Raw genomic sequence first — 22,867 nt, forward strand, 5'->3', positions numbered from 1 at the left:
CCATGGCGTTTGACACGCTTGAGTGGCCATATATCTGGGCGATGCTTGCGAAGTTTGGATTCGGCCCAGGGTTCATCAGTTGGGTCAAATTGCTGTATTCGGGCCCATTGGCGCAGGTGGTGGTGAACGGAAGAGTGTCAGCTCCGTTCGAGCTGGGCCGGGGCACGCGGCAGGGCTGCCCCTTATCGCCGCTCCTCTTTGCACTTGCCTTGGAGCCCCTGGCGGAGTGGCTGCGGTGGGAGCCTTCCATCCGTGGTCTCCGCTGGACCCCTGAGTATGAGGACCGCGTATCCCTATACGCTGATGACATCCTCTTATACCTAGCTTCCCCACGTAAATCACTCATAGTACTGGTTGATGTTTTGCATTCATTCGGTCGTAACTCCGGTCTGGTCATCAACTGGGCTAAATCGTGTGTGTATGTTCTCTCCGGGGAGGCTCCTATCCTCCCGCGGGGCTGTCCGATCCAGGTCGCCCCGCAGGGATTTAGGTACCTGGGTGTCTTCATCACTCTGGACCCGGAGGCTCGGTATGATCGGAACTTGCTTCCCCCCCTCCAGCGTCTGAAAGAGGATGTTGCGCGCTGGCGGCGTTTGCCGCTTTCGCCGCTCGGCCGGGCGGCATTGTTTAAAATGATGTCGCTGCCGCGTTTCCTGTACGCGTTGCAGAACACTATGGACCTCGTCCCGGCGCGCTACTTCCGCGAAGTGGAGAGTTTGCAGCGCCGTCTGTTCTGGGATGGGAGGCCACGTATTGCCCTGGCTAAGCTGACGCTCCCATGGTATGATGGGGGGATAGCCCTCCCGGATATTAAACGGTATTATTGGGCCTCCCAGCTAGCTGCGATTAATCAGGGCCTATATGGGCCAGCCTTAAACCCGGCGTTTGAAATGGATAGGATGCTACTTCCAGGTGGTGACCATTATCGAGCGCTCTCTTCTAGCGCGCCCGACGCTCGCCTAACGGGGCCCACGCGTGTCATGGTGCGAGTGTGGCACGCGGCCAATGCAGCTATGGGGTGGAAGGACCGTCTGACCCGGGCGTCACCACTATATGCGTCTGAGCGGTTGGGCTCCTTGTGGACCTCGAAGGGCTTTGAGCAGTGGGACTTAATAGGCATTAGCAAAGTGGGGGATCTCTGGACGAGGGGAGGATTTAAAATGTTTGAAATGCTGCAGACGGAATTTCAGTTGCAGGGCAGCGAATACTTTCGGTATTTGCAGGTCCGACATGCGCTGGGCTCCGTCTTTCCGGACGTTGCCTCCATCCCGGAGTGTTCCCCCCTGGAGGATAGAGTGCTGGACGGACACGTCCCTGACAGCACGATCTCACTGATCTACAAAAAACTGATCAACGACCGCTCAGACTTGTTGATTGCCCTTCGTGAGGCTTGGGTAGCCGATGGGCTGGAGCTGGACGACGAGGACTGGATCTCCACGGTGGCCTCCCCGAAAGAGGTGGCCATACCGGCTCGCCTTCGCTTCGTCCAGCTCAAGATACTCCACAGGGTCTACATGACGGGGCCAAAGCTCCTGCGTATGGGCTACGCTGAGGACGGTTTGTGTAAGCGCGGGTGTGGTGCGCTGGGGACTTTTCTGCATATCTTGTGGGAGTGCCCGGAGGTGGAGGGGTTCTGGCGTGGTGTGCATGAGGTGCTGCGAGTGGTCACGCATGTGGCGCTGTTGCCCGAAGTGAGGAGATGCCTGTTGAATGTGTGGGAGCCTACCGATTACTCGGTGCCACAGACGTGGTGGGTGACTCTGGGGTATATGGTTGCCAAGCGTGATATTGCCCAGCTGTGGGGATCCCAGAGGCCCCCGACTGTCTCGGCCTGGAAGGAACATATGGATTGGTGCATGTTTCGGGAAAAGGTGGTGTATGTGGCGAGAGGTAAGCCTGCGACATGGGTGAAAGTGTGGGGCCCCTGGAACGCCTACCGCGGGGGAATCTGTGCTCCACCGTTATTGCCCGATCCGTCGCCGGCCCCGTCCCCTTAGCCAACTCATCCCCCCGGTACCTGGGCATTGGGTGTACCCAGCCCTAGTTCTGATCTCTCCCCCCTCGTGAGATTCCTATGGATGGCTAGGATCCCCCCTCCAGGGGAGCACGTGCTGCTATTTCTAATTGAGGATTGCCTTGTGGGTTTGTTTGTAGTTGTTGTTCTTTAAGTTTAAAATGGAACCGTATAGTGGGGTCAGGACAGTGTGGCTCGCAACGACGTTACCTCCTGTGCATGCTCGGCCGCAGCACCATGTGTTTTATAAATGTGTATCGTATGCTCCTTTCACTGCTAGCGGCCGGCCGGAAGGTTGTAGGCCCATATTTGTATATTTTTGAGTCTTGTAATAAACGGTTTCAAAAAAAAAAAAAAAAAAAAGAGCCTCCATGGCCTTAGCAAGCACGTGAGGAGGGGCCGGGTCTAAAGGGGAACCTGATCTAATCTCCCCTAAGAGCGTTTCAACAATGTCCTTATTCAAAAGTGGAAAATGGGTTCACGTAGGGGTTAAGGAGATCAGCAACTGATCTCTTTCTTGGTTTGTTGTAGTGTCCAACTTAGCATGGAGGGAGCTATAGATGTCTTATACTTTTTTCTGAAAATAGGTAGCTAGTGCATTGCATTTTTCCTTTGAGGCTTGGGGTGGATGGTTGTCATGTGTTACAGTCGTTAAAGATTTCACGACTCTAAAAAGTTCTTTGGAAAATTTCTGAGCCTGGATAATCTTTATTTCCAAGAACTTTGCCTGAGCTTCTTTGATTTTGACATAAGTTCTAATCGCCAACTGGTACCTGGCTTTGAGTTGGGGGTCATAGTTCCCTTTCAGACTTTTTACAACTTTTCCTTAACGATGTTTAGTGAGCATTAAAACAGGGTGATTTTTTATTGTTTCTAGCTGGTTTGGGTTTCATTATTGGTACCGCTTTAGCCAGTGATTGAAGGATCCACCTTTCCCAGTTTGCGTAAGATTCGTCAATGCTTCCCTGTGTCTTGAAGCCTGACGACTCCAGGAATAACCCCCATGCTACTGAATTAAGCTTGCCCCAATTTCTCAGATGGGGGTTTATAATGGACTTGGTAGATTGGGGGTTATTCTTTGCTATTCCCCTCTTGCCTAGTGCAATGGTAATTAGATAGTGGTACATGGACTTGGTTGTTAGAGATCACAGGATCAAGTATATGCCCTTTAATTTGTGTGGCAGATGTTATTAATTGGAACAGAGATAAACTCTCCAGTTCCTGCTCCAACCTCTTGACGTAAGGGACATTCTGTTCACCAAAGTGAAAGTTAAGATCCCGTAAAATGGTGATGTGGGCTTTCTTCATCAAGAGACTGGACAATGTGTCTATAAAGCCAGCTCAAATCTCGGCACCGGGGCCTATAGATTAGCAACCAAGACTGCAGCCGACATTTAAGGCGTCAGAGGTCTTAAACTAGACGGCTGACCTGTGGCGCCACGTAGAGCTCTATGGTAGAGAGGGATAACACCACCTCTCTACCATGCTATCTGGCTGTACTCTATGACTCCTGACCACCCTATGAGGCGGCGAGGAGCTACTGTAGGGGACGCTCTCCTCCCAAGTAAGTACCACATTCTCAGTGTATAATATTCCCCCCGAGATAAAAACAGTGACATTTAAAATTTAAAATACAACGTAAAATAGCCCACTAAACGAACAGATACACGAAACTCTTGCTTTCCTGTTCCCTGTACTCGATTTTATGTGCTATATTGTTCTATGTTTTATTGTAAGCTTTTATGCTTAATCCATATATGTACAACTTTTATGATCTTGACGACTGAAAGAAAGGTTTTTTTTATGATGATGATGATGACACCATTAGTTGCATCATAAATTATATCTTTGGTGCCTTTCTGTGAAAGACTCACAGAGCATTGTACTAAAAAATGGATGCTATTCCGCTTCCAACACAACCTTAGCTCTAATTTATAAGCGTTTTTATTTTTCTAAGATACATGGTCTTGAAAAATGCATCCCCAGTGAGAATGATCATTAACCTCATCCTACAAGTCAGCCACTGCGAACAATGCCTTTTAGGAGTGAGAGCGGAATTGTCAGTATTGTACAGAATGGTAGCCCATCTTCTAATCTGCAGATTTTTTTCTTTCGATTAGGCATACACCAGTGTGGCCAAAGCTCCTTTGCACTTACGAGATAACACAGACCTTGGAAAGGTGATGAACCTAATCAGCTTTCACACATTGATGCTAGACTCCACTGAGGACTTAATCATCGAGACATCTGATCTCTCTATCCTATGGTGAGTGTTCCTGGTCTGTTCTCCTGCACTTACTAAGGCATGTAGAAGTCAGAATCCATCTTGCCGAACCAAGGGTGAGAGATCTGAATTATACAAGTCATGTTTAATGGATGTTCAGAGATCATTACTGTGTCATTGGACATCTTCACTACATTCATACTGCATTTCTGAAGCCTGGATCCACTTCATGTATAAAGTGCACATAATTTGTCTTGTGAAGGCGTACCCTTCTATTTCATTCTGGTGCATTTCTGTGTCATATCATTAGCTGCCTGTTTATCTTTAGTGCATCTGTTCTCCTCTCTGTGCATCGAGAGGCACTTATTGACTTTGTCATCACTAGTCCTGTACCCTATTTCCCTTTGAAGGCATACAGTAAAGCTACCCTTGATGGCCGTATCAAGTATGGCCACTTTCCTACCTTGTCCTATGTAACCTATGTTTCTCTGCTGCTGGGATGCATCGCCTCTCAGCATCTTGGGATACCTTGAGATGTCTTTAGCTTTTGGTATGTTCCCATTTTCTGTAAGGTCGTGTTTCTGATTGATAGTATGTTCTCTCCCTAAATTGTGGAAATTCTTAATCTCTTTTTAAGTGCAGACTTCCTGTATGTCTTTGGATGTTCATGTCTTTGGATGTGTAACCTCATTGTTTTAAAAGTTTTCTTCTCTCAGGGATTTTTGGATTAGCTTCTTTGGAATGAGGCCATCTTTTCCTTATTTCTCGATGGATGGGTTTTCTATCTGTGTGCTGAAATGACTTTCATCTCTTTGGCTAGAGATATATCTCATCTGTGTGTTTTACTATGCATCACTTCTCTTTTGTAGTGAATGTGTCACTTCTCTCATATGCTGCTTTATCTCTTGTAATTCGCCTAGCATTTTGGTGTTATCCGAGTTTTCCAATGTGTTTCTCATTTGTGCCTTTGGATATGTTTCTTCTCAATTCACTTGGATGTCTTCTTTTTCTGTGCCTCATAATGTTTTCTATCAAATTTATGAAACTGGTTACTATTGTTTAGTGATGTCCGCAACATTCAACAACAGGGCACATATTTACCTACAATGCAAGCCCTTCTTACTATAGGCAATCAAAGCAAGCTTTATTTTAAAACCTCCTTACTAGCAAAGTTCTTTTAAGCTACATCTAATTGCCTTAATAGATCTATGCTCAATATATTTACTTATTAAAAATGCAATACCATCAAGTAGTTTGATAAAGTTTAGGAAGGCTTATTTGCCACTGATAGCTTAAATTTGGCTTCATTGACTTAACATAAACCAATGTCACATTGCTCACCTACCTTACATGACATGCAACCAATTAAGATCTCAAGCAATTGGTTAAGAATTGACTTCCTAAATTCAGATTTACTTTAATGCCAGGGGTTCTTAAATTTCTCCTGTCCTGTGTGCTAAGCTCAAACAATTTTTGATAATGATGTTTACTGGTATTAGGCTGTTAGCCTTGCACCTTGCATATCGGAAGCCTGCAAACTCATCTACCTCAAGGTTCAGAACTCAGATCCACCCTTTTAAAGGCTAACATGATCCCTCTGGCCACTGTCATCCATGCACACAACATCAACATTCTCTCCTACGCCGAAGACCCTCAGCACAAGAAACAAGTACACTGCCTGCATGACCAAAGTTGCTAACTGGATGAAAGCCATCTATCTCATGCTCAACACCAACAAGAAAGAAGTAGTGATCTTCAGCATGAACATCTCACCATGGGACTCCAACTGGTGGCCGGCGGAACTCAAACATGCAGCTTCACCCAAATTCCATGCCAGGAACCTTGGAATAATCATTGACAGCAAACTAGACATGACTGCGCAATTCAACGCTGTCCTTGCATCCTGATTCCACACCCTGAAGATGCTGAGGTAGATCTTCAAATAACTCCCAAGCAACACTAACAAAACTGTCACTCACACCCTAGTCACCAGCAAGTTGGACTATTAGAACACCCTCCACACCAGTATCACCAAGTAGCTCACTACAATACTACAAATCTGCCAGAACTCTGCAGTCAAAGTCATCCTCAACCTTTCACTCACAACTCACATCACCAAGCCTCAGAGAGCTCCGATGGCTCCCAATACACAAAAGTGTTCAATTTAGACTACCCACACACATATTCAAGGCAAAACGCAACTCAAGCCTCACCTACCTGAACAGTCGCATATCCTACCACCCACCACCTAGACACTTTGCCTTCGAAGGACTTATGCTCACACATATCGCACTCATACACAAAACCAGATCAGGAGAAAGGGCGTTCTCTTACACTGCTCCTGGCTTTTCAAGTAACTAACCTAACACATAACATAGGCAGAGCTACAATTAACTAACCTAACTTAAGCAGAGCTGGGCACACACACATGCTCAGAGCGAGGATACTGTTAGGTTTTATTTTAAGTCTTCATTTCCTTAGTAGCTTCCTTCATCTCCTAGCAACATAGTTCTACTGTTGGAATCCAGGCTGTGGAAGCCAGCAGATGAACTTGGCTGTGGAGCTGAGGGGTTGGTTGTTGGGGTTGTTGTACCTAGCTTCAATAAACACCTCTAAATCTTGGAGCAGTAGCCTGTTATACCAAAATTAGCGACGACGATGGGATCCACCAGAAGAGGACAAGCATGTTTCTAAGAAAAGGATTCTGTGTGATAGAAAAGAATAACTAAAGGTGTTGACCGCGTTTAAGGAAATGAATAGCTGGACATTTGCAACTCCCAGCCGTGTTACTCTGTGCCACGATTGAACTCTTCTCACAAATCTGAGGTGATATTTACAGATTTGACTAGCTGTAGACCGTGGTACCAAGCAATTTTAAAGACAACGTGAAGTTACTGTTTGAGTTCAATTATATACAACTCACCATTTGTATTCTGTTGCATGGCAACCCTCTTGGAGGAGGGGAGACGTTCGCAAGTCTTGGAGCGGTTGCTCCTGGCTGGTTGCCTGTGTCTTAGTGAAGGCATGAAGTTCTTGTCCTGCGATTGCTGACGTGTGGATCCTACAACACCACCTACGCTGCATGCACACAATGGTGTGGTTGCTGAGAGAAGAGAAGACGCTGTGCGTGCCTCCATCTTTAATGTAGTGTTGGCACTCACAACGCTGCGTAGAACATCGGTGATGAGCACACCATCCGTTGGATTTTACTGAGCAGAGACAGCGGAATTAGCCCACACCAGCTGCATTGAACACAGGTGATGGGCACACCGTCCATTGGATTTTGTTGAACGGGGACAGAGGAATTCGACATTTGAGGCGATGCCCACAATTATCCGCGATGAGGCATCTGTGACAGGCTTATTTCCTGTCATAGATTTAGTGACTGGAGTCCGTGATTTTGTGACTTTGAATGTGGGTGGGAACACGCCTGAAAGTTCTGTAATCTTGTGAACCTAGTGTATCAACATAATATTATTTGACTTGTCAAACAATACTTATGGTTTAGTTAGTACAGTACTAAAGCCAAAAGTTAAGTAAGGTAGGATATTATTCCTTCTTTTTCTTATTTTTGAAGTACACATCACTATGGCTTCACAGTCCATCCCTCCTCCTCCAACATTTCTGCAAGAGCCAGGTCCAAACTCCATGGTATGGGAGGACTGGAAGGAGTAATTTACCACTTATCTGGAAGCCATGGGTGGGGATGTATTTATTGCTAAGAGAAAATTAGCAATTCTCAAACAGAGCCTTGGGTTGGAAGGTAGGAGAGTGTTAAATACATTACCTAATCCACAACTGGGGATAAGAAATGTAGATGCATGATCAGACAAAGAAGAGGAAGATGTGTATGTGAACGCTAGGACAGCATTGGCTGAAAATTATGGAAATAAATTGAGCATAGTGGTAGAGAGACACACGTTTTTCTCACAAGATCAAATTCAAGGTGACAAAATAGAGCAATATGTGGCAGCTTTGAGGAGATTGGCAGTAACGTGCAGCTTCAAGGAACTCAGGGAGGAGATCATTAGAGATCAATTAATAAATAGAACAAACAACCTTAAAGATTCAAGAAAAATTATTAGATTTGAAAGACCCCACATTAGACAAATCCATAGAAATAGCTAGAACTAGCTGGACCAGTGTCTTAGAATGAAGGTGATCAGAACAAGGAGTGTGCAGTAAATTCTACTAAGAAAAGTGTACAACTTGAATGGGAAGACAACAAGAATCTTTTCAAGAAGCAAGATGGGGGATACAAAAGGTCATGCTTTAGGTTTGGGAGTATTAGACACACGGCTGAAGCTAGTAATTGTCCCACTGCCAACTGGAGATGTATCAAGGTTAAAAACTGGGACATTTTTCGAGAGTATGCAAGGCGGATGCACTTTCCAGACAACAGAGATCTGTTAATGTAATACATAATTCTGTGGCATCTAATTCTGAACACGAAAAGAATATGAGAAATGAAACAGATGTAGAAGTGTTGGTTATTAGCAATGTTGACGTATTATGGAAGGAGTCCACAAATGCGTATAGTCCCCCAAATCCGTTGTGAGCATCAACATTATCGATGTACATGTGTGGGCTGACTCTTGTTCCCCTTTTACATTAATTGATAAACAGAAGTGGGATGGATTAGAAGCCACAGAATTGAATCCTACTGATGTAGAACCAAAGGTTTATTGTGGCAAGAAGGTACACATTTTTGGGATATTTCAATGCTGTAGTGGGTTTCCAAAAAAGAAGGGCATTTGAAAAGCAATATATGTGGCGGAGGTAGGAAGATGCTTGTTGGGTTGGAAGAAACAAAAAGCATTGGGCATTGTTCTTAATCCCAACCACCCCTTACAAGTTTTGTTAACTGATTCTCAGGAATGTGAAGAATGAATAAAAAAGTTTCCCAATTTATTCAAAGAAGAACTAGGATGTCTCAAGAATTTTGAACATCGTATTGTTCTTAAGAAGGATACTATACCCAAGGTGCACAAAGTGTGAAATGTTCCAATGGCTTAAAAGATGAGTTACAAAGATTTTGTAGGGAAGATGTTATAGAACCAATAGAGGTCTCAGAATGGTTAGGTTCCATTGTAATTGCGCACAAACCGAATGGAATTATCTGCATGTGTGTGGATTTGAGAGACATGAATGAGTGTATCTGAGTTGATCAACATCCTTTACCTTGTATAAATGAAATGCTGACCAGTGTGGCATGTGGAAGGTATTTTACTACGTTGGATTTGTCCAGTACTTATTATCCGGTACGATTGCAACCAGAATCAAGACACTTAACATCTTTCATCAGACCAGAAGGGTGTTCCAATTTATTTGAATGCCTTTTGATCTTGCTTCAGCATCTGCCGTATTTCAAAGGGTAATGCAAAAACCTTTGAAGGATATAGGCAATGCATTAGCATTGGGAAAAGACAAAAATCAGCATGATAGTATTTTGCTGAAGGTACTTGCGAAATTGGAGAATGAGGGGCTCACCATTAGTCTGCAAAAGTGTAAGTTTAGCAAATAAGAAGTTGAATACTTGGGGCACACGTTGCACACAATGGTATGAAGCCAAAATTAAATTTGGTGAAAGACTTGGAAAATGTCCCTTCCCAGCGCGACACAGATCAATTAAGATCATTTCTTCGTCTAGCCGAGTACTACGCCAAATTTGTGCATCATTTTTCTGAAAAGGTACATCATTTGCGGGAACTGATGAAGAAAGGTGTAGTAGTTCAGTAGAGGGAAGAGTGTCAACTAGCATTTGAAGATGTAAAGAAAGCTGTAGCAAATGCCTCTGCTTTGAGACCTTATGATCCGAAAGACAGAACCATAATAGTGGCAGATGCCAGTGGTTATAGTCTTGGAGCTGTATAGATGCAAGAGCATTAGGGTAAAGAAGGAGTCGTAGCTTTTGCATCATGCACTATCAGAGAGGCGGAAAGAACTTAGGTGTAACATTTTACTTCTTTTTATTTTGCAATTCACATATTTCTTGATTGTGAAGCATGTAATGTTTAAACTGTAAAGCATGCATTACTTTAATCTTGCATAACTCTCCTCCACAGAATACCCATTTAAATTGACATGCAGGGAACCATGATGCCAATGTGAGAAAATAAGCACATAAGATTAGGGATACCAAAAATAAAATAAATTTTGGGGTATCAATTTTGCAACCAACTTTATCCCAGAGCAATCAAAAGGACCATCAAATAACCAACTTATTTTCTAGACAAAACATATCTCAGCAATGGCCACAGTTATTGATAATACAACATCTGTTTTCTTTTATTTCAATCAGTTTTTTGTGTGTTGAAGTTTATGAAACCAAAGTATCAATAGAGTGATACAAGATACATAGAAGGTAGGAGTTATGGAGCCATGGCAAGACATAATGGTAATATCCAGGTATAGTTTACCAATGATAAGCACATGGAATACATACATTTACATGCATTAACCATATATAGGTGATGGTTGATATGGATCCATGGTAACATAACAATGGTAGTATCCAGTATAGCTTACCAAGAAGAAGCACATGGATACAACACTTTGCTGGCTGTAACAATGAAGCTACACCTATTCTACTAAGGTCTGTAAGTGAAATGAAAAGTCATGGTTGCCATCTATATTGAGGGGTCATTGTAATGGTGGTATAGGTTAACATCATCTCTTTGAAAGCTCGTTGGTCATTTTAGAAAGAATGATGGTGGCTTGGTTTGTATCTTGTAACAAATTAAGCATAGGATAGGTTAGAGGGCAAAGGAAGAATGAAAACGGAGGTGACGGAGCAGATGCACATCTCATGTGGTCAGTATGTGGAAGAGTTTATATTGAGTGGCATACTCCAGGGTGTGGTGGTTGGAGTATTGGATTACGACCTAGTATTTATATTTTATGTGAATATGTTAAGAAGATTCCACATCTTAGTTGCATATTTTGGGATACTTGGTTTATGTGCATTCTATGGGCTCTGCCTATGAACATATCACATTTTGACCATGTGTAAAAGCCAATATGGTTGGCTGATTTTCATTCGACCAGAATTAGTTTGATCACAATAGTTAATTCTGTATCTAGTAGGTTGCTATCATCTGCATTAAACAGGAGGGGTGTTAGAGTGGCTCGAGGGCCCAGACTTACGGTTGGGAAATCTAATCCTATTTACTTTTTGAAAATCCTAATAATGCAGTTAGATATTAGTTTACGGAACAGCTTAAAAAACGTATCACTAAATAACATGTGTTCAGAGTCACACTTTTTGTCTTTACAGTTTCAGCAGAGATTTGAATAATTCAGATTCAGCTTCTCAAGTTTATCCGGGGTCTAGAATATTTTAACAATTGAGAATACATTTGATTGTGAAAGGGAAGGGATACATTTGGTTTTATTGCACTGTTCCAAATCTTTGACTGGATTGCATTAGAGATGGGGGTCTTCCCGCGCTCCTGAATTCAATCTTCAACTTCAAATATAGGTTTTTATTGCACAAGCATTCACAATTTTACACATTTTTTAAATTGCATATCCTGAGGAGTTTATTTTTCTGATTAGAGTTAAGATATCCAGGAATTAAAGTCACCAAATTTAGATTTTCTTTTGCCTAGTTCTGGGAAAGCTATAGAAAAAAGGCTGGGCTGGGGAACCAAAGTAGTACTGGGGCAAAAATGTTTAAACCAGTCAATCCATTTGCTTTCTCTCCTTTTCTCTTCTGTCTTTTCTCCCTCTCTGATCGCTTTCTCTCTACCTTCCTCCTCCCTCTCTTGAAGCCTACTTGTGCCTGCTATGCAATTAACCTCTGAGAGCTGGGAGAATGTGAAAGAGGCAGTAGGGCCACTCTTAGGCTTTCACAATTGGCCTCCAATGGCACTAGTCCACTGGAGAAGTGCCTAATAGAATAAAAGGGCTGTACGGCCCTGTATAGAGGATAGAGAAGAGAGTAAATGTATTGAAGTGCCATATGAAATAAAGGGCTGTCAGTAGAGTAGAGGTCATTGATATGTGAAAATGCCTTTACCACCTCAAGCATATCATAACACAAGTAGTGTGTCTATTCAAGCCCCTTTATTACTCCATAGTAACATTACCTTAGTTTTGGGAATTTGTTAGTCTTTTTTATATCTAGTGGTATTACTTCTGTTACATTATACTCAATTATCTGCTCGGCTTGTAGGGTGTTGATAGGGTTAACCATTAGCAATTACCTAATATCGTGGAGATGAGATAGTTCTTGTTCAATAAAGTGCATGTATGGTTGATAACCAAGGTTATCTGTGATCCAGAGGTTACACTGGTTTGAGAGGAATGATGTTCAGAAGTTAAGACAGTTGATGAATCTGCACCCCTCTTTGTGTTTGTCTATTTAGAGTTTTATCTATGCCATCCTGACTTTTTTTGAGTTCCAAAGAAAAGCAGAAGTGAGTTTGTCAATGGAGGTGAAGAAATTGTTAGAGAGTCTGTATCATACTAGATGTGAAGGTAACTAGAGGTGAATCATCCTTTTTAGGGTTTAAAGTCTGCCCCACCATGATATCTATTTAAGTGACCAGTTGCCTAAAAGAACTTTGATTTTGGCTGGTGTTCTTTGTTCATTATATCTTACTGATTCCATCAGATCATTTCTGAACCATATTCCCAGGTATTTAAAGTATTTTTGTTGCCATTGTAGGCCACTCTGTCTAATGCAATCTGGAAGTTGGGTTGGTAGTAGAAACTCTGTTTTCTCTTTATTCAGACTAAAACTAGATATGTGAGAGAACTTGTGAATAAGATCCAACAGGGCTGTGCTTGTGGTGTCAGTCTCCTCAGTGAGTATTAAGATGTCATCTATGTAAGCTGCTGTTTTGAGCGTGTCAAATGTAAATTAAATGCCTTTGATATTCTCACAATTATTTGTTATTTGTGATAGGGGATCAATTGCAAATATGAATAGCAGGGGAGATAGAGGACATCCCTGACATGTGTCATGACCTCACTTGATTGGCTCTCCCAGTTTTTATAATTTGTTCTCTCCCGTGCTAGGCAGCAAGGATATTTTCTCCACTCCTTGGAACTATGATAATTTTTTCGCTCCTGTGCTTGTACCCATAGTTGTGGACTACTACGTACAATGCTGTTGTATTCATATTTATTTTTTTGGAGTGTATCCAGGTATTACAAATCTTTGGAGTGCCAATGCTTTCATTACACAACTCTGATTTATTTGGACAAGTTATCTAGTTTGATTTTAATAATGCCATTTTTCTCTACATCATTATGGTTAGTCCTCTTGTATAGCATTTTAAAGTGTCCCAGTTTGTTGCATTTGGGGAGACTGAACCTTTATTATCTTTAGCAAACAATTGTTTGTTATATGCTTTTTAGCTCCTTGGAATCAGAATCATCTCCCAGCAACTCTGGGTTCATGTGCAAGCATCTATTTGTAATAGTGTTAGAAGTATTTTGTAGAGCAATAGTAATACACTCATGGTCTGAGATTAGCAAAGGCTCCATAGCACTCGGTTGCTGAGTGTCATACGGTGGAGTCTATGAGAGATAATAATCAATCTGTGTGTATCTTTGATGTGGAACTGAGCAGAAATCTCACACCCATCTGGGATCTTTATTGCCTTTTTTGAGTCTGGGAATGGTGATGATTTTTAGCCCAGAGCCTTGAGTCATTAAAGTGATGATACTATTTATTTTACATTTAGTTATGTCATCAGCCTAGTCTGCCCTTGGAACTAAGGCTTTGTAGTGCCTGAATTTTAATTCTTGAAGAAAGGCTATGGCAGCTTTTAATTTTGCACAACAATCCAATACTTTAGTTTTCATTACTGGGTGGTTGAGGCTTTTAGTGTTTAAAGATATGACTTTGTTGTAAGCCATCATGTCTAGTTAGGATTTTTAAGTGGTGTGGTGTCATTGTGTTGGTGTAGCTCCAGGGATTTATCTTTGTCCTGGAACTCCAAGATCTTGTGATTGACTTTCTGTATATTGTGGAATGTAGTGGGTGCCATTAGTAATGGGAACTTCTCTCACTTCCACTTAAGAGCTAGGGTGGATCACCGAGGGGCTCCTTTGTTGTCTGGGGCAGGTTTTGAAAAGTAGTTTGGTTTATCTGACACTATTTTTGAAGTATGAAGAAAACCACTTTAGCACTGTGTATCTCAGCCCCATCAATGACTTTAGGGTGCTTAGAAGAGTTTTGTGATTAACTGTGTCAAATGATGAAGAAAGATTCAGGAGTATGATTAGACATGATTCTCCTCTGTTTAAGATAGAGACGGTGTCATCTACAAAGGTAAGGATGGCTGTCTCTGTGCTACAGACGGTTCTGAAATGTGACTGGAAGATATCTAGAAGGTGGTAGTTTGCTATATGTTGGTTCGTTGAGAAAGCACACATTTGTTGAGGACTTTGGTCAAGGATGGAAGTTGTCACATCATCTATGTTGGCTACAGGTTTTTTGAGGATTGGAGTTATCAGGTCTGTTTTCAAGCAGTCTGGGACTGTCCCTTGTGATAGTGATGTGTTGATGACTGATGTCCAAAGTGAGGCAATGGGATGGCCATTACTTTTGATTATGTAGGCAAGAATTGGGTCTGCTATCTGTCCGACGGGGTTAGTATTTGAGACACTTTTGATGAGTTCTTATTCTCTTAAGATTCGAAGCAATTCCACCAGGTGTTGTTTTTGTGCTGAGTGATATATGTGGAGGGGCGACGTTGTTGTGATGTTTGAGGAAGTGATAAATGCAAAAACAACAATTGATGGACAGAATGCAGAACAATGTCATACATTCACCCCAGTACAGAGATATGGGCCTAAATCCATCGTTTTTTTGCTCACCATGCCATTCCAGTTTGAACCCAGCCAAATGCAAATCAGTCTTGACCCTGTGCCTCACGGGAACAGTCCAGCCCGAACTGCCAAGCCAGGTCCTCCCTGGACTGGAAACAAGCACCCTAGGACCGGTTTCGGGGTTTCACCCCTCTTCAGCCAGGATAGCTTGATTCCAGTGGCATGGAGAGCACGGGACTCACGTCTGAGCATACCCGTCCCACTCGGGGTGACAAATGCAAAAACAACAATTGATGGACAGAATGGTGAGCAAAAGAATGATGGATTTAACCCAGATCTCTTGACTGGGGGTGAATGTTTTGATTTGTTCTGCATTCCGTCCATCAATTGTGTGTCTTTTGCTTTCTCGCCCTAAGTGCGCCAGGTATGCTCAGACGTGAGTCCTGGGCTCACTGTGCCACTGGAATCAAGCTATCCTGGCGGAAGAGAGGTGAAACCCCGAAACCGGTCCTAGGATGCTTGTTTCCGGTCCAGGGAGGACCTGGCTTGGCAGTTCGGGCTGGACTGTTCCCATGAGGCACAGGGTCAAGACTGATTTGCATATAGCCAGGTCTAAACTTGGGTGGCATGGTGAGCAAAAGAATGATGGATTTAACCCAGATCTCTTGACTGGGGGTGAATGTTTTGATTTGTTCTGCATTCCGTCCATTAATTGTGTGTCTTCTGCTTTCTCGCCCTAAGTGCGCCAGGTATGCTCAGACGTGAGTCCTGGGCTCACTGTGCCACTGGAATCAAGCTATCCTGGCTGAAGAGGGGTGAAACCTCGAAACCGGTCCTAGAATGCTTGTGTCCGGTCCAGGGAGGACCTGGCTTGGCAGTTCGGGCTGGACTGTTCTCATGAGGCACAGGGTCAAGACTGATTTGCATATAGCCAGGTCTAAACTGGGGTGGCATGGTGAGCAAAAGAATGATGGATTTAACCCAGATCTCTTGACTGGGGGTGAATGTTTTGATTTGTTCTGCATTCCGTCCATCAATTGTGTGTCTTTTGTTTGAAGAAGTGATGGCATTTGTGGTTGTGGTTGCATGTGTGGGATTATCTAAAAGTAGATTTGGCAGAGAGAGTTCAATTTTAATGATCTTGTCTGTGAAGAAGTGGGCATATTCCTCATATCTTTCCTTTGACTAGTCCACAGCAATTTTCGTTTTGGGAACCATCTGTTTCCTTATGAAATTGAAGAAAGAACTGTGTACCCATTTTTTTTTCTACATCTAATTGGGATCTGAGGGAGGAGGCCTTAGCTTTGAAGATGTGTTTCTTGTACTTGTTCCTTTCTTGTGGTAGTAGTGAAAGATTTATTGTTATGGGGTCTTGTTTATATCTTCTTTCTCCCATTTATAGCTGTCTCCTTTCATCATTTAGATCTTTGTTTTAACTGGGTCAGAAGGGTTTACTTGTTTGCCTCTTAAGTTTCATAGGTGACATTGTAATATGACGTCAAGTCCTCAAGATTGCATGAAACTGTTGAGAGATGAACATTGAGTTTGAAGTGATTTCTGCTGGATTAATTTGTTTGCTGTCTCTTGCCCAATTTTGTATTTTATGACTTTGCCGTTTGATTAGAGGTTTCTCCGATGAGAGTTAAAAAGGGACCATATGGAGGTTAGACCATTCTGCTGCTATTAATTAAGTCCATGGTAATTGACTCTTCGTTAGCCTACTCTCTGCAGAAATTTGTTAGGTCATTGTTGCTCAGACATTACTTGACATGGGCTATTTGTGCTTTGCTTGTGTCATTCAACTGAACGATAAAGCTGCCTAGGAAGAAATTGACACAGAGTAGAAGAGATTGATCTGTGATGAGGTAAATTATGTGCTTGGTAGATAGTTGGTTGTCCCCTGGAGGGAGATATAGTATGTGGAAGTTCGTCAAGTTCCCATCTGTCATGAGGAGTTATGCCCCTAGGCACTCGAAGGTGGGATACGCTCAACAATGAAACAGTCGATTTGCAGGATTTCAGTGGATGACTTCAGCGCCACCTCCTGTTGTCCTTCTTGGTCCAACATGTTTCCAGAGAAGATGGATTAAACTAGGAAGTCTATCAGATGGGGTGGAGAGGTTGTTCAGCCAGGTTTCAGTAAGGTATAGGTTGTCAATCGCACAGTGTAGGACAGAATCTATACCTCTTTGCTGTGCTTGGCTGCCGATCTGCAGTTGTGTAGCATACATTTAATATGATGTCAGTCCGTACAGCAGACTGATGGAACTCGAGATGGTCATAGACGCTCATTTGCAACCCGTACGTTGTCTGGGATTATCCACTGAGCACTGTCAGCAGCAGGGTGTTTGAACACTTTTAACATCAAGTCCAATGCATGTGCACTTGATTAACTATTGAAACTGACGATGCCCCTGCTGCCCGAGATACGTGATCTACTTCTAGTGATGATGTGTGTAGCCTTTTGTTTATACACTACCATGTTGAGTCCAGAGAAGACTGGAAATCAATGGGCCAAAATGCTTCAACCATGATTATTGTGGAGCCCACCACAGAAGTGTAAAAATGAGAGTAGATAAAGATCTCCATTGGCGACTGGGTGGTTGGACTACCCATGGGGAAACCATGTCCAGTTATGGTATTGGATGCCCTAGTGACTTAATCACAATATTAGCAAGGACAGTGTGGAGATTGATGTTTTTAATATAAAGGCATGCAGAATTCAGAATAAATAATACATTCCTACTCGGTTATCACTGGTGATCAAGGAGATTGCATTTTAATTTGAAGGATTAAATCATATGCATAAATTGAGTTGTATATCCAATGATATTTTATTGTATTATTCTAGAGTCCGTACTTATAGGTTAATCTTTCCCAGTAGAGAACCCATTGTTTTTAACAATGCTATGGTCCAGGATTGCGAGGGTTATATGGACTTTCCTCATGATTTATATATATGTTGCAATTAAAGCTTAGAAATAGTGCTGAAGCTGTTGCTGGGAATATTAGTGCACCCAATGAAGTGATACTTTGCCTCCTTCGTGTGAGGTGAGTGTGGCCATATATTATGCTTTTATGTGCAAAGCAGTACTGCTGAGTATCGGCTTCATTGTAATCAACTACATCTTGTCCCTAATGATTGATTGCGAATGGTTTCAAAAGCTGAAAATATCATGCCATGCTGAGAGTTACCACAGTTCCATATCAATGTCATACCAAGGAAAACAAATCATTAGGCTAAAGACATATAGAAGAGTGCTTAAAAATAAACAGAGTAGACTGAAGAAGGAGACTTCTTGAAGATGAAACTAGAAGACGAAAGGCCTCCTTCATGGACACAGCAAAACGTCCACTGCAAAAAGGCAGCTGAATCAAGCATTAAGTGAATTGGGAACAGTAATTGTGTACCAAATTCTTAGAGTGCACTCAAGAAACCTTTTCAAAAGCATCTACAAGTTACACACGGAATGGATACAAATATCCTCTGCAGGATTTCAGTACACGGGGCAGAAAATCTTCAGGTATGTTCAAGTGACTCACTTTTAGTCATATTCATATCCTACCTCCAACCAGTGGCGGCTGGTGACATTTAAAAGTGGTGAGGCGTAAAACAATTGCCGTACAGCACTGTAGCAAGCGAGCATAGCGAGTGAGCCTGAACCACCTACGGGGGGTTTGGGAGGATTAACCCCCCCCCCAAGAAAATCTTGAATCAAGAGTAGGCAAATGGTGCATTTTCAAGTAAATTTGAGAAAGCAGGAAGGTGACTGACGACCACATAACCTAAGTGCACAAATATTCTTTTCACATTTGAACATCTCTAGAAACCTGTGTTTATTATACGGTTTGTAACAAGGGCTGGTGTCTAGGGCTTAGGGTTAGGTTTTGGGGGTTCAGGGTTTGTGTTTTGGGTTGAGAGCCAGTTTCTAGGGTTTAGGGATTTGTGGTGGTTTTTGGGGTTTAGGGCAGTTTTTGGGGTTCAGTGTGGTTTTGTAGGGTTATGGGGCTCATTTTTAACACTCTCGGAGCCTAGGGCTCAGGGCACATTTCAGGTTGGTGCATATTGGAGTTGGCAAGGTTTTACTGTGGGTTGGTTCGAATTTGTCCAGATTTGGCTGATTTTTGGGTGTTTTTGAACGCTGGCGGTGGGGGATGTTTGGGTTAAAATTCGTACCCTTTCCAGTGAATCGGTGGGGTTGTGGCTTGGTGAGATGCTTGGGAAGCGCTGGAACTAGTGTCCCACCAAGTTTGAAGAGGATCGAAACAGTGGAAGTACTGAAACAGCATGTTTTGTGAAGGCCCGGTTTGCAATGTTATCCAATGGGCCGGTTTTGGGTGTTGTTGAGAAGTGCTTTTTAGGGGGTTCCAGTTGCTCGAGGGGAAAACGGCTTCTGTGACTGATAGGTAAGGATGTTTGCTGTGTGTGCAGTGATTTTTTTGAGGAATCGATGTATGGGAAGGGTGTTTTTAAGCAATGTCGAAAATTGGAAAAACGCTTCCATAGGGGCCCATGTTAATCACCAATTTTGTACATTTTCGGGGTGTGAGGACAATGGGCCTTTTACCTCCCTGTCATTCAACATTTTTTTTTTCCATTCAATAACCTTAAAGAACCAAAGACCAAAACGGACTCTGCCCTTAGATCAAAACAGGCCCTGACCTAGTTCTCGTAGATTTTGAAACGGGTAAGGAAGCTGCTCCGATGAGGACAGGATATTAAAGTATAAACTTCATCAGTGTCGCACTGCCATTACTGTATATTACAGCGTACCGGATGTGCAGATGAATCTAGCTACAAATATATCTAAACTCCCAGATCCACTTATGCAAAGAAATAGGCCTCAAATGTGTTCATTCTGTTTGACGTGATCACTGCAGGAATGCTCAGCAGTAAAGCATGCACTTTTGAAGTCCCAACCGCAATTTGATGTTCTCAAGGAGGCCCGTTTTCAGTCATGGCTGGCATGACGGGCGGGTGCGAGGGTTGGAAATGAGGTCGTTGCAGGGGGGAGGCGGGAGGGGTTTAATAAAAAAATATAAAATAAAACTTACCGCCCTGCGCCACCTCAGCTTCTGGATGGGTCCCGACTCCCGCCGTCCTGCGTTATTCCTGCAGCTCTCGTCATCAAGGAAAAGCAGCCTCCCTCCCTCCCTCCCCTCCGCCAATCACAACGCTGCAATGGCAGTGTTGTGATTGGTGAGGCACAGCGCAGAGCGCCCCAGCCGGGCCATTTTCTCTATGCCCAAGGGCAGACTAAAGAGTCAGTATCCACAACGGTGGGCAAGCCACTCCCCCCTGCCCTCGAGCAGGACTGCCCACCCCCAACCAGACGCTTCTGCTTTCTCGCAGTGCGAGAAGCAGAAACATAAATGGCGGTAGTTATTACCATTTATGTTTCTGCCTTCTCGCACTGCGAGAAAGCAGTGGGCGACGCCCCCACACCCCAATGGGGGAGCCGCCACTGCCTCCACCATCTCCCCCACAGGATCACTTGAAATAAATTAGAGGCATCTCAAGAGAAAATTAATCACAAGCTAGTACTAACATAAGAAAATAACATAAGACAATTTTGGTATCCTGCTAGCTCCCTTGAGCTACCTCTATCTACAGTCTATTTTGGAACTCTTGTCACCGAGTTCTACACTCTATAAAGGTGCATGGCAGTTAAAAGTGCATAGAAATGATCATATTATCTGGAAATAAATAAACCAACCTCAGAACTGTGCTATGGACTTGACTCACTGGCAATGGTGTTAGCCACAGAAGGAGGAGCAAGGCTTCTGGAATACTAATGAGCCGAAGGGTGAGAAAAACTACCGATGATCTATTCTGCAGCTGTGTACACAGGTAAGTGCAACTGTGAATTTCTCTTCAGCATTCTAGCACCCAAAACATTCTACTATTCAACTAACACTGCTGACACACTGTAGAAAACCCATCGGCATTCCAAACATCCTACCTTCACACAGTGTTACACCCACCGAACACACCCTCCATATGAAAACAACAAAACAAAGACTCGAACTTCAAAAAAAGAATAAGCGTTTGTGTGCAATTGGCTTTGTGGAGTGCTTTTGGTCATGCTGTACAACATTAGAACACTGCAGCATCGTCAACATATTTTGTTTTAAAAAGGCACAATGGCGGTTGCATCATTTCACTAATGGAATTATGCATCAGAATGCATGCGTGCACAAACATAATGATGAGGCATCATTCCATTAACTTTTTATTTACTGATCCAAGATGAAGGATGCCACTTAGATCAGTGAATAAAAAATAAAGATTTTTAGGGGTAAATGTGGCAGGAGACATCGAGCAGGAGAGCAATAGAAGCACACAGGGGAGCCAGCTGGAAAACATATGCACATGTGGAGTGCGTGAGCACAAAGAAACAAGAGAGCAGAATGGGGCAGTGGGGTGGGGAAAAGCACATGGATGAGACACAGCTACACAGAGGGAGGAGAGAAGCACACAAGGAAGACAGCTGGAAAACACATGCACTATTATGGAATGATTAAGCACAATTAAAAATGTAGGTCCCTAAAAAGTGAACAGTGGAAGGACACAAGTAAAGACGGAGAAACACAAAACAGACAAGAAAAGCCATCAAATAAAAAGCAAGCAAATGCGAGTGACAAAAGAGCCAAGTAACGGATATACAGTTTTTGTTAAAATGATAATAGGTCTTTTGCAACAAGTTTGCAGTGTATGGTAGGCTTAACACAATAAACAAAAAAAGCAAGACAATACCAAAAAAGATAAGGACACACCCAGAGGCGTCAACTCAAGGCAAAGTCTTTAAACTTGGTAGGCAGGTGGATGCAATTGTTCTATGTAGCCCCTAGTCAGTGTGCGCCCAGGCGGCATAGTGTCAGTCAGATGCATGGGTCTTGGAGAGCGGCATTAGACTGGGATGCACTGTTGTTCACGCTGGCAGTGGAGTCATTAGCCTATCAGCTGAGAGCCAGGTTTCTTTCATGGGGAATACAAATTGGTGATTTAACGCACATCTTTCTGTTATATGCAGTCGATGCATTGGTTGATCCTGTTGCCTCTGTACTTCATTTGATGGAGGAACTGGAGAGGCTTGATGAGATCTCGGGCTTACATAACAATAAAAGCAAGACCAAGGGGCATATTCACAAAGACGTGGCGGTGAGAGGCGTTAGCCTCCTTGGCTTAACGCCTCTCACCGCCACTTCGGAAACGCCAGGCTGCGCCCTATTCACAAGAATGTGGTCAGCCTGAAGTTTCCCTCATCGGCGGCGCTAAGTCTGACGACTTAACGCCAAAACAGGCACCCTTGCACCAGAGCGCAAGGGTGTCTGCGGTCAGGGAGGTTTGTTAATGCACAGGAAGGTGTCCCTTCCTGTACATTAACAAACTGAAAGTGCCAGTTTGCTTTTTCTATGTGTGCTGCTACATGCAGCGCACATTGAAAAAGCAAAAACAAGGAGAAATAAAGCTTTTCTCCTCGTTTAGCCACCTTAAGACCTGATTTTTCTATTTCTTGAGTTTGGCGCTGCCACCTATTATCGCCGCCTTTGATAATAGGCGGTAGCGTCAAACTCAATGGGTGTTGCGGTGATACGCCCACCGCAACACCAACTGTACAGCCCCTTTCACGCTAATTTTAGTGTGAAAGGGGCCCTAATTCTCAAGGCAGCGTTAAGCCACTTAACGTGGCTTTAAGTCACATTAAGTGAGTTAATGCTGTCTTGAGAATAGGGCTCTGGCCCTATCGCCACGGGAACGTCAAAAAAAGTGACGTTCCCATAGCGATAGGGGCTTGTGAATATGCCCCCAAGTTGTTTCCTTTGAGAGATTGAGATGCGAT

The 22,867-nt window shown here is 43.2% G+C and overlaps 1 protein-coding gene across 1 annotated transcript in view; it reads left to right on the forward strand.

Moving 5' to 3' along the window:
• The window catches only part of NCKAP1L (NCK associated protein 1 like), a 1,693,457-nt gene that overhangs the window by 440,492 nt on the left and 1,230,098 nt on the right, over positions 1 to 22,867 (forward strand). Inside the window, exon 16 of the mRNA XM_085654768.1 lies at positions 4,135 to 4,280. Within this exon, the coding sequence (XP_085510894.1) occupies positions 4,135 to 4,280 (146 nt within the window). The remainder of the gene's footprint in view (positions 1 to 4,134; positions 4,281 to 22,867) is intronic.

Source organism: Triturus cristatus, chromosome 4_1 (genome assembly GCF_964204655.1).
Source record: "Triturus cristatus chromosome 4_1, aTriCri1.1, whole genome shotgun sequence".
NCBI lineage: Eukaryota > Metazoa > Chordata > Amphibia > Caudata > Salamandridae > Triturus > Triturus cristatus.